Genomic DNA, 12,651 nt, shown 5'->3' with positions numbered 1-12,651 from the left:
TTATCCCTCTTTTTCTAGAATTGATTATCCTTCTTTTTACATCAGCCCCAAACCATTGCCATGTTCCAGACCTCAGACCTGTTTTTTTTCCTTTTTTTTCAGTAAAGATCCTTACAGTGACAAGTTCCTGCACGTGGATTTCTGAGCATGGATATTTTTAATTTACAGAGCAATTCCTCCCTTTTTCCTATTGATCCTGTTTCTTTTGAACAAACTGTATCTTTCAGATACAATATTCCAATCATGAACATCCTACCAAGTTTCCATTATGCCTATTATATAATACTTTTGTATCCCTGGTCTGAACAATATAGTACATGTGGTGCAATAATGCCATGAACGTAATGAACAATGCAGTTCCTGATTGTCACTGAATGGTCCAATAGGCCCCATTTATAACAACACTCCCACTTCCTTCTACAGCACACAAATCTGTATCTGAAGTCTTTACTGCAGTCCATCTCCCACAAGATTCAGTCTAAACTCTCTTGATCAATCTTGCCATACTTTGGCCAAACTCATTTTTGCCAGTCCTTATGAGGAGCAACTCAGCTACATCATCTACATCCTCCCTACTTTCAGGGAACCCTGTCCGGTCTCTTGTTCTCCAGGGCCTCTGTTTCTTCTGAAGGGTTGTAGAACTTCCTTTTCAAAGTGTCTCATGAAATTTGCTGAATTCCAGCTGTACAGCATATCTCATATGTCTTGATTCTGATTGAAACCCTCATCCACGGGCTTGCTCCTTTGTTAGAATGCCTTCTGTAAAGATTGGTTTCTTTGTCAGCTCCTGCTGTAGTTCCTCCTTTGTTTGAACTGATAAATTTTCAGTTCTCTCAGGAGAGCTAAAATTGAGTTCTTAAATAGGATATTATAGAAAACTTCCTTGACTATCCCTTCTATGCACCATCTTTCACAATGTACATAATAATACTCACTAATACATGTGATGACCTCCGCTAAATTAAATGTAGCCAAAGTGTGGCCATTTACAGCTCTAATCCTTTGACTATTTCTTCAAGCCCACTAGAAGCTTGCACACACTGCACATAGGAACACAACCATGCCAGAATTACTGTGAGTCATGACATTTACTCAGTTGCTCACAGTGGGCAAACAAGAACAGCTCTCAGGACACAACCCTTGCAATCAGCAACAACTCAGGTGTTGACATGTTCATCTTTCACGGCTGAGCACACAATCCCTCACAACCACTGTAGACTTGTAAAAAATTGAAGAGATATAAATATCATAAATAAATCCTGAAAAATGCATAAATATATACACACAGCACTTCTCTGGTCATTAATTTCCTTGTTGTCTCCTCCTGTTGAACTCTTTTGGCAACTCTCTCCTGTGGGCTTTCCCTATTTGTTCACACAATAATTTTTCAAGTCCTTTTGTGTTTTGTGAGGCAATGCTACATCAGCATCAGTACTTTTTTCCATCCCTACCTAGATGACCTGTCTGCTTGCACAGTTACTAATACACCAATGCTTTATATTTTGTGGGTATTACCAGATGACTACGATATTATCTATACTTTAAGGATTCTATCTTTGTTCCATTGCTGAAATAACTTCTGAACTTCATGAGATTCTTTTCTTTTTTGTTGCCTGACATTTAACATTCTTTTGTTTAATTTAATTATGTAGCAAATAGCAGGATTCTCACTCTGAGCTAATTTTAGTTTCTCTAGTGAGATCTTCTGAGACAGGCAAATCCCTCTATTATGTTCCTATAATCCTATTATAATCTCATTAATTGCCTAGGTTGACACTACTGACAACCACTTAATTTATTCTATAAGAGCTTCTGCTAATGCTTCTATCCCTTTTGCAGTAACATCAAGACTCTCTGAGTCTGATTCCTGCTTATATATTGTGCCGTGTATTCTTCCACATTTGGTAGTTTCTTAGAGTGGAAGTCTGCATTATGTTTGCTTTCCCAGGCTGGTATTTGATAGAAAAATAAGAATGGGAGTGTTCTGAGGCCAAACACAATCTGAATTTTAGATGATGCTTTTTGTCTGCTGGTGTCAAAGTCCTTGAACCATGAGCCATCATTCTAAGCATAGCATTCTGGTGTTGGAGAGAACTACTCCCAGCTTTTGGGATGGGGCATTACCAGGATTCCTCCAAATGCTTTCTGAACCTGTATTTTCTCCCCTATTTTCATAGCCCTAGCTAACTTCCTTAAAAAGCCTGTATGGGCATGATTTTTGTAGAATTGACTCTGTTAGTCGTGGTGACAGAAAATCCACAGAAACCCAGCATCACTACTTGCATCCTAAATTTCCTAGAATAAGATTTCTGATTACTGGTATGGCTTGCATTTTTTCAAAGTGGGAGAGGTAAAGATATTAACTGAGAAATAAACTTTCCTAATAGTGATGTGTAGTCCCATACAGGAAAGCCACAGAAAACTGAGGATCCATGTGATCAGCAGATCCTAGTAAGAAAGCCTAAAGTAGAAGAAATGGAATCTGGGTCTCTCACATCTAAATCAGATTGCTCATGGTTGCAATAATATGTCGTATTCATCACATAAAAATTCAATGAACAGCTGTCCTGACTCCCAGGAAACACTCTGAGACAGGGAACTGGTCTCTAATGTTTTATTGCTAATACATAACAGTAATCCTAACAAACTGAACAAGCGTGGGAAAAACCCAGCCATATAAACCCCGCAGGTTAAGGCGGTCCCAATCTGTGCCTCTTGGAATGGCTCACCAATTCCTCAGAGCTATGCATGCGCTTAACAGTCTGGATGGGAGCCCCCTGCTTGCCATCCTTACTCATGACAACAGCAACCAACAGAGCCACTGAGAGTAAAAGGCCAACACATCTGCAGGGTACCCGGTCTAGGAAAGCCAAGTTTAACTATTAATTAATTCCTCCCTAGGCATAAGAGACCACAACCACAGTGATCATATCATTATTCTGATCTATCCTGGGGATGATGATGATTTAGATTTAATACAGCCACCCACTCCAGTGGACGCATTAAGCTAAAGATGTATTGAATATACCAAATAAAACAAACAATTCACTCCAAGTAAACACCAATGTTACCTCTGCTGCTCCTTTTCTAAGTGGATGAGAGCGCTCTCCAACTCTGTATTATGGTCATGTTCAAAGCGTCGTAAACGTAATTCTGTTGAGTCTAATCTTGTCTGCAGCTAGGAAGAAGGAAAGATGACAGACTGAACCATAGTAGTTATTAAGGCACAGAAAGATTTATTAGTAGGTTTAGGAGATGCATGCAGCTGCATGTATCATACACCATAGAATTTGCTTAAAATCCTGGAAGTTTTCTTTAAAGATTTGAGCTTCTTGATTTGAGAGAAAAGGTAGATTATAAAACACCCTCAACTGGCAAATTTCTAGAAATGAAATGTGTCCTGAGTTGAGTTTTCAGCAGACCAAGAAAGCTGCCATGGCTACATATGCAGAAGTCCCATAAATCTAAGAGGCAAATTTCTGAAGCAAACCTTCTCACTTCCATAACTCCTGCTTTCAGTTCTCTTTCTTTTTCCTCTTCTAGTATCTTGTGGTCTTGTTTTGGTCTTTCTTTGGCAGTTTTAAGATCTTCCTTTATATCTTCTGTTAAAATCCCCACTGATGCTATGGCCATTTTAAAATCTAGATTTGGCAACCTTTTTCCTTGGTGCATTTGCTCCCAGTATCAGACAATTTAGCTATTTCTTTCAAAAATCATATTTCTATATCAAAAATTCTATGGTCGTTCTGAAACTGGCTCCTGCAAATATATTATGAGACTGGAAAAAAAAGCCACAATCACAGATTTTTCCAGAGCACCAAAGATGCTTTGACAAAGGTAAATACATCCTTGCTCATTAATTCCACATGTTTCTTTGTTCAGGTTCTGTAGAGTTTTGCGGTGTTTCAGAAACACTGTAGCTTGTTTAACTGAAGGTTTTTAAAACTGTCTCCAACCTGGATGACTTCCAGATACATGGGCAATATATCATGGCCAATGCTAAAAATTCTAGAAGTTGAAATACAAGATAGATAGAACACCCAGGTTGGGGGAGCTGGTTTACACCACCAGAGATACTGCCTCCAGGATGAACAATGTAGATTTAGAATACTAAATCATATAGATTATTTATTTATTTATTCATTAAATTTATATAGCTGCCCATCTCACAAACAAGCGACTCTGGGCAGTGTACAAAGAGCTAAAACAATCAATCAGTACATTAAAAGGTATTTTAAAAACCAACTAAAACAGAGAATAAAAGATGAAGGGATGTCTGTTATTTCCAGGTACCTGCTGTATATCATACATAATTGCTAGGATAACTGCCTGCGGAGAACTACAAATATAGGTTTGGAATTCACAAGGTATTTTTTTATTAATTAACTGCTGCATTAAGATCTGAGCCTATAGATGTGGAAAACTGAATATCTGAGTGTTTTGTGTAATCCCTGCCTGCTGACATGCTGCAATGCTTTTTTTTTTTCAGATATTAATGCTTTTACTGCAAATGTCTGCAGCACAGAAACCCTCACAGGTACCCCAGTGGCTAACAATGCAGGGTCAAAGTGCAAGTTTCCATACACTTTGTCTTTAAAAAAAACATTTGTTTTTAGCCTATAATTCACGCTTAACTTTTAAAAAGTTTTAATAGTTTATGTTGAAATGATATGTAAGCCACCCAACTTCTTCTGTGGGGCACCACCTACATACACAGAAAACTTAACTTTTTGTTTCTTGCTCAACTGGTTCAGCCTAAAATAATCATTGATAGCTGGCTGAGGAAAAGGCTTGTCTCAGAAAGCCTTTCATGAAATAAAGAACTCAGCTAGCTATTTATCGAAACCATACATTACTGGAAGAAACAACTGGACATTCATGAAACCTGTGGGAATCTCTAAATGATATGAATTGCACAACGAATATTTGTACCAGATAGGTTTTTTTGGCTGGCTAGGCTAGTTGCCAAACATTCACTCCATTGAAATGAGCATGGCATGATAGAACAGGGTTATACATAGGGTTAAGAGTCTAACTGCCACATGCTTCATCATTAATGGGAAAAAAACCTTCCCACAAAATACAGACCATCTGTTTCTGACGCTCACACTCGGAAGTTTTCTCCAGCAACTGCTGCTCCAGTTCCCCACATCTTTTCTTGTACTGCAACACCTACAGCAATGATGGAGAAAGAGGTGTGGGTAATCAGAATGTTCAAGAAAAAAAAAGAAAGAACAAAGAAAAGAGCAGTCCAGGGAAGATGAGTTATCTAGAATAAAAGAAGCAGAAGTCTGATCCACAAGGGCAGGCTTGTACATCTTGAGATTCCAGGGTTGAGCTGAATTATAATTTTTAAAGTGTATTATGAAATACACAGGGAATGCATATATCAACTGCGATTTCTAATTAATTATACATTTAAATGCAATTCAATCCGGTGTATGGTTTTTTTGTTTTGGCTCCACCTATTTATATTTGGCCACCAGCAAGAATTGAAATCAGATCTGTTAGTCCAATCCTAATTTCTCAGGCAGTTTAAGAGATGATATAGTCATCTTAATATGAAAACTTCCCTGGATATCTACTAAATCATTTATTTGAGATATGTTTTTGTGGGGAGTGGGGAAGAAGGGGAAGGCAAATTAATAAAATATAGACTGTGATGAGAACCAGGTCCAATTAAAAGTAAAAAGGAAAGCAGAAACCTGCCAAAACTGAAGTGGGAAAAGACAAGGAATATATTAGGGGAGGGAACCACTTAAAAATGTCAAAAAGAAAGACACTTTCTAGCTGTATCGTACAGATTTAAAAAAAAACAAAGCTTTAGGAGGGGAAAAAACCCACAGATATTAAGCAGAAGATGCAATAGGGAAGAACTTTCATTTTCAACAATATGTCGCTCTGAATATTAGGAATCATTTTTTTTCAAAGAACTTTCCTCACTCTATATCCTACAGACTATATACACACTTCTCTTTTGCACATGGGAATTGATCCAACATAACTGGAGAGCATTACCTTGGGAAGGCTGTTTTAAGCTATCCAAATGCAGACTAGATCCTCCAGAAAATTTTGCGGAGATGAGAGGAAGCATTTCATAAGATTCAAAAACCTGTCTGGCATTCAGGCTGGCTTCAGGTACTCTGCTAAGCCATGATGTGGTTTGTTTGGATTTGTTTTAGCATGTTGTGTGAACTCAGCAAATTCCTATGGAAGCTGCTTCCAGACAAAATCCAAATTGCTCTCTAGGTTTAATGGGGTGGTACTACAACTTGTCAATGCCGGTGCCTCCTTTCTTCAATTCTTCTCTGTTAGGTTGTTTTATAAATGTATTTTAATTTTGTCTTAAATTTTATTTCATTTAGTATCCATTAAGATAGATTTATATACATTCACCGAGCACTCTGCTTGTACTGGTCTACGACCGCAATAAATTGAAATAGAAATCTCGGAAAACCTTCACACAGCTTTTTAGAGGGAACGTATGTCTTCCCTTCATAGCTATCACATAAATCTTAAAAATCACCGATATGACAGTTGAAAAGCCACTATTCCCACATCTATCTAGACTGTGTGATTTATAAGACAAATTATTCATTTAAATCATCCTTCCCAAATTGGTGTCCATCAGATGTATTAAATTTCAATTATCATAATCTCGGAAACAGCATAGTTTATAGGTTAAAGAATGCTTCAAATTCTGGAGGGCACCAACATGGTGAATGCTGATCCAAACAGTTCATAATAAGAACTAATTTTTAACATCACAATTCTATTAAAATATTTTGTTTTATTAAATAACTTTATAGTTTTTAAATTCTATTTCAAAAAAGAGTAGATCAATAACAATGTATGAGTACAAAGGAATAACACAGAGAAAATAGCAAAATCATATAAGGTTTAGCAAGCAAGCATGCATGCATAAAACAAATAAATAAATAAATAACCAAACTGTATTTAAGCACTGAGTTTAAGGCATCTGAAACAGTAATAAAGCAATATTCATTTTTTTCTTCGGTGATCAGGGAGTGGGAGCCATGATAGTACACTTCAAAACTTAAGTCTGGAAAGTATAAGAGCTCCATCAGACATTTTCAGCAACTTGGCAGGATTTTCAACAGAATCCTCTGACTTCAGAGAATGGACGGGTTTTAGAGACAGATTTAAGAAACAGAAGATGTACTTGCAAAACCATGATCTGGTACACATTCTCCAGAAAAAAACATAATAGGGCACACCAGCCTAAGAATTAACTAACTATTATTAATAATAGTTAATTATTATAATAGTTTATAATATTTAATTATTAACTATTGTAACTATTATAATAGTTATTAGTTAACAGCCTAACTATTATTAACTTGTTACCACCTGAACATCCATATGCAAAGGATCAGGAAGCACTTCAAAACTGAATTCTGATCTTGTAGAAGAAGGAAAACTTTATGCAAATCAGGCTAAGTCCTCTTCTAGATTAACTTTCAATATGTTTGCCCTTATCCAGTCTATCACTGATCCTAGGTACGGATTCAGATCTTCTGTGTTAAGGTTTGTGGTAGCTTGCAAAATTGAACATAGTTTCATGATGAATAACTCAGATGACCTGCCTGCCCTACTCAGTGATAACCTGAGGTGGAAAGAAAATAGCAACAGGACAAGTATGTTCATGTATATTTGCTCCTATGCTAGCAAGCACTGCAACAGAAAGATGCCAGTCATGCCAGGAGTCTTTATGCTGAATGTTCAAAAGAGGACCCTCTAAATTAATGAAGAACTATAGCACAAAGCCCCACAGTTCAGTCCTTATAAGCTCCATCCAAAAGATCCTGTCATCCTTCTGTGTAGACACAACTGGCCAAAGTAACACCACCCACCTTGTTCTGCATCTTCTGCACTAGCTGAGCCTGGTGCTGCTGCCCATCCTGGAAGGCTTGCAGCTTGCGCTTATGTGCCTTTTCATCCGATTTGAACTGCTGTCTCATCTGCAGGAACATTGTGCTTCCTTCCTCCTCTCCTCGCTGTGCTTGCTGCAGCTACAAAAATAAATACCTGCCCTGATCTATTTGACAAAACAAGGTTCTGGGTGCACAATAGCAAAAAATCAGGGGCTGGCTCCTTAAAAGTTATGTAAATACAGTGCGTCAGGATTCAGTTTCATGAGTGGAAAAAAAAACGGTTTACCATGCTTTTGACAATAAATTCAATAAATTATAGATCTGTAATATAATGTTTATTTTTATTTATTTTACTTTTATCCCACCTTTATTGTTTTTATAAATAATTCAAGGTGGCGAACATACCTAATACTCTTTCCTCCTCCTATTTGCCCCACAACAGCAACCCTGTGAGGTGAGTTCGGCTAAGAGGGAGTGACTGGCCCAAAGTCACCCAGCCGGCTTTCATGCCTAAGGCGGGACTAGAACTCACAGTCTCCTGGTTTCTAGCCCAGCACCTTAACCACTAGACCAGACTGGCTATTTAGTACAAAGATACTGTGCTCCTATAACTGAAAGAGGGAATATGATTCAAATCCTCTCTGAATCTAGGGCTCACCCATTTGTTTTGCCTGCTCCTGCCTTCCTGATAACATTCATTTCACCACTATCACTCAGTAACCTTAAGCAGCTGGGTGCAGAGCAATGGCCCCATCTGTTGGATGAGTTTTTGAGAGGGTCTGATGCTGACTCAGAACTGGATCCTTGTACCTGATGTGAGGACAGAAGGGTGGATTTGTTTTGGTTTGTAATTATTTATGCTTCTCTGGACATCTGTATGGCCAAAAATGTGCCCCATTTTCTCCAGGCAGTTAGTAAACACCAGATTCTTTTGGGGAAGGAGGTCATACGATTAAGCACCATAGCCAGCTGCAGTTGTATAGGTTAGAAGCAGCAGCATATTAAAATGGAACCAATGTCTCATCCACCCTTGCACGCCTGGGGGACTATCAGTGAGAAATTTCTGCACACTATAGTCTCTCTACATTTATACTCCAGAATGTGAGTCCTGGCTGTTCCTTTCAAAGGGTCACCATTAAAGTAGAATGCTAGATGGCTGGCTGGATGTAAAGGTGGCTGCTTTGCCATTCTATTTTAGAGGCTACCAGTATAAGAAATAGTTTTGAAAGAAAACAATTTGTGCAATCATGCCACAATTACTTATGTTATGCCTACTTAAGGACTGATATATATCTATCATTTATCTAGCTTGCTTGCTTGCTTGCTTGGCTTATCCAGTATGGGAAATTCACTCCAACAGAACTTTTTACATGCTATCTCAAAAGATCAAAATAATAATTAGGTTCTCTTAAAAACACTTTGCATCTCATAAGAACACATTTATTCATAGAAATGGGGAACTTCTGCCCAAGAGATTATTCAAATAAAAGCACCATATTTTTAGAATTATATAAATACATGCCACATCCATGGTACCAATTAATGCAAATGCTTAAAAAAATTGCAGACACAGAGTTCACAAGATGCAAACACAAAGGCCAGGTTTGTACTGTTATATAGCAATGCACGTTTCATCATTTTTTTCTCATCCTGGTTTATAGCTGATGCCTATGCCTCCAGAGCAGTGTTTCTCAAGTTTGGCAAATTTACGATGTGTGGATTTCAACTCCCAGAATTTCCCAGCCAGCATGGTTGGCTGGGGAATTCTTGGAGTCAAAGTCCACACATCTTAAACTTGCCAAGGTTGAGGAACCCTGTTCTAGAGCATCTTCATTAAGCGTATCTTCTAAGATGGCTGAATATGGAATAGGATCACAAATGGTGAATACATTTCCCAGACTGGTATTATGCTCGTGTTAGGCGGACTGTATTCTTACTGTTAGCTGTGATTGGATAGAAGTATTGATGATAAATAAACACTATCTAGGGTCCAAGTCTCAAAGCTAACTGTGTTTCCCCTCCAAGTGCAGAAAACAAAAACATTTTTAAAGTATGCATTACTGTATGAACTTCACAGCCATGTTAGTTTGCAACCTCTATGGTAAATCAAAATCAGAACAAACAATATTTAAAAAAAGATACTAAATAATAGCAAAACAAAAAAAATTAAAAATCAAGTACATATGTAATCTGGGAGTATATATAAATAATTTTTAATCTTATAGAGAGATATATTATAATCATTTAGATTCAATATTTATCTCTAAAAGACATTTGTATATGCAGAGATAATCTGTTAAGAAAAAGGGAGAGCAAATGCAGATATAACCAGTATTTAATTCTGAAGACTTTCTGCTACTGTGCTAGTTTATTTCCAGTGCTATTTCTCATACTTAAAAAACAAAACAAAACATTAATTTAAAGAAAGATATTCTTTAATTTTCCTGCGATTTTCTATAATACATCTGTTACCTTAAAGCAAAACCTGAATTAATTTCTTGTCCTGCACCATTGTACACGTCGGAGGAAAGATGGTAAACCTACTGTACACCAGCATTCTTTCAAACAATCAATATTAGTTACTAAATAGACACTGCCATCACAGATGATAATTTGTAGCAATTTGATTTCTTAAAATACTATCAAAATTGCTAACCACATTTGACACTATAGCTGTCAGCTCAACCATGAGACTTCAGTTTCATTTAGAAGTGATTATCAATCCAGCAGGCATGGCAGAACTTAAATAACTGTTTCTTTTAAATAAACTTTGAAATGCAGAAATTTCTACTGACACATGCATAAACACAATTTATAATATATTTTGTACAGACTTCCTCATTTGTATCCTTCTCTGTTTATGTGTATACATGCAATGTGCTCACAACCAGAATGCACTTAGGATTACTTGAATGCAGGTTCCCACTTCTATCAATAGTTTTTTATTCAAAAAATTAATATTTTAAGTTACATGTCTAACTCTTACCCTTTCATTAATAGCTTGATATTTGCTAGCCAGCTCATCCTTCTCTGCACGAGTGTGTGCCAACAGGTCCTCAAGACGAGAAAGTTCCTTCTGCAACAAGCGGTTTTCTTCTTGCATATTGGCTGGAAAGTCTATTTTTGACAAATCTGGATTCACCAATAAATAAATTATGGCAAGTCAGTCAACTAAAGGTGTGGAATCAATGCAGGATTATTATTATCTTTAACTGTAGGTATAGCTATATGCACATACACAAACACACACATACACTTCTTTTTAGGAAGCAGGAACGTGGATAATTCTCTTAGCAACTTAGTGCTTACAGTAAATAGATTTGAACACCAGTACTCAGCATCAAAAAAGATAAGCTGGTATTTGACATAAATAGAGATGGATGATAAATCTGCTGCATCAGAACTTGGCAATGCTGAGTACATTAAAGCAACCTCAATTTATAGAATAACTTGAACCAATGGGTGATCTGCATTTTATTTTACAAGATATAATGCAGTTTGTAACAAGAAGTACAAAATGTATACACCGGGTAACAGGACATTCAGAAATGGGTACCAGGGCAAGTTACTTAGAAAATGAATATAGGAGGAAAGATGTTCATAAGAATGCATACCTACAGAGAAATGCACATGAAATGATGTTAAATGTTCATGGACATTTTCACATAGCTTTCTGAAATCTGCAAAACTGAGGACCTAAGAAAAACTAAGCCTGAAAAAAACATCAACCCAGCCTCCAGGTCTATGGCACAGTATATGAAGACTTGCTTCCTTATTTTGAATACACATTCTTCTTGAAAGAGCCCCTGAAAGACTTTGCTGTTTCCAGTTCCATAGAACCTCTTATCACAACTCCTTTAGCCTTCCTGTAAAAAAAATAAATGAGAAGTAGTTGCGCACTAAAACTATTTTGCTAATGACCATAAAATACATGATGGATAATCAGCATTGACATTTTTTTCCTTGCCACAAGAAAAGGAGATGTAATGTTGGCCAGGTTCTGCATTCCCTCATCGGTCAAATGGAGGGACCGCAAGTCAGCTTTGGCTGCAGTCAGGACAATTGTGGGTTATTATAGAAATGGCTGTGATTGTTTGAGGAGTGATTGGGGCTGACAGTGCTGGCTCTGTGGAAGTGGTTCCAGTCCCTTCTCCAAGCCTACAGCCACCTAACTGATACTCTGTCAGGGATCCAGAGGAAGCTAGATATTTTACTGGAAAGAAGAGGTCACTTGCTCTTGTCACATTCTTTCCTAACCTGGCACTTCTAGACATGGAGGCAGGACATTTTGTGAGCTACTGGACCAGCACATTTAGAATGCATCAGATTGGAAGTCAATCCAATCTAGTATCAATTTATGAGTTTCAAAGTCTCCCCACCATTTTCCTGCATTTGAATCCACACACTTCATCTGGCTGAAGGGATGTCCAATTCAAGGCAGTACCTGGGGATGATGGATCAGATAAGCTCTCTGTAATGATCTGTCGAATTCTGGCTGGGATCGTTATAGGTGTAGCCCTTTCTCCTCCTCGCACAGTCAACGATTTGTCATCTCTGCTTGCTCTGGGATGTAGCACTGTATCTTCTAGTGTCTGAAATACACTCAAACATCAAAGCCAGGCTGAAAAGCATGTTGAGTTTTAGTTAGCCATTGATGGAACATGAACTACTTGGAAACGATCCCCCATACCCATGGGTGAGGACAGACACAGGCATGGAGGTGTCCTCACCCATGCCTATATCTGGCCTACAAGCC

The 12,651-nt window shown here is 37.6% G+C and overlaps 1 protein-coding gene across 1 annotated transcript in view; it reads right to left on the bottom strand.

Annotated features, from left to right (window-relative positions):
- Nucleotides 1–12,651, bottom strand: part of CROCC2 (ciliary rootlet coiled-coil, rootletin family member 2) — a 104,811-nt gene that overhangs the window by 84,147 nt on the left and 8,013 nt on the right. The window contains exons 2-6 of the mRNA XM_063307787.1: nt 12,340–12,487; nt 10,882–11,027; nt 7,875–8,033; nt 5,089–5,172; nt 3,072–3,178 (exon numbers count right to left, since the gene is read on the bottom strand). Of these exons, the coding sequence (XP_063163857.1) occupies nt 3,072–3,178; nt 5,089–5,172; nt 7,875–8,033; nt 10,882–11,027; nt 12,340–12,487 (644 nt within the window). The remainder of the gene's footprint in view (nt 1–3,071; nt 3,179–5,088; nt 5,173–7,874; nt 8,034–10,881; nt 11,028–12,339; nt 12,488–12,651) is intronic.

The sequence above is a fragment of the Candoia aspera genome, chromosome 6 (genome assembly GCF_035149785.1).
Source record: "Candoia aspera isolate rCanAsp1 chromosome 6, rCanAsp1.hap2, whole genome shotgun sequence".
Lineage (NCBI taxonomy): Eukaryota > Metazoa > Chordata > Lepidosauria > Squamata > Boidae > Candoia > Candoia aspera.
The sequence above is the reverse complement of the archived record's forward strand: the minus strand, read 5'-3'. Positions and strand labels throughout refer to the sequence as shown.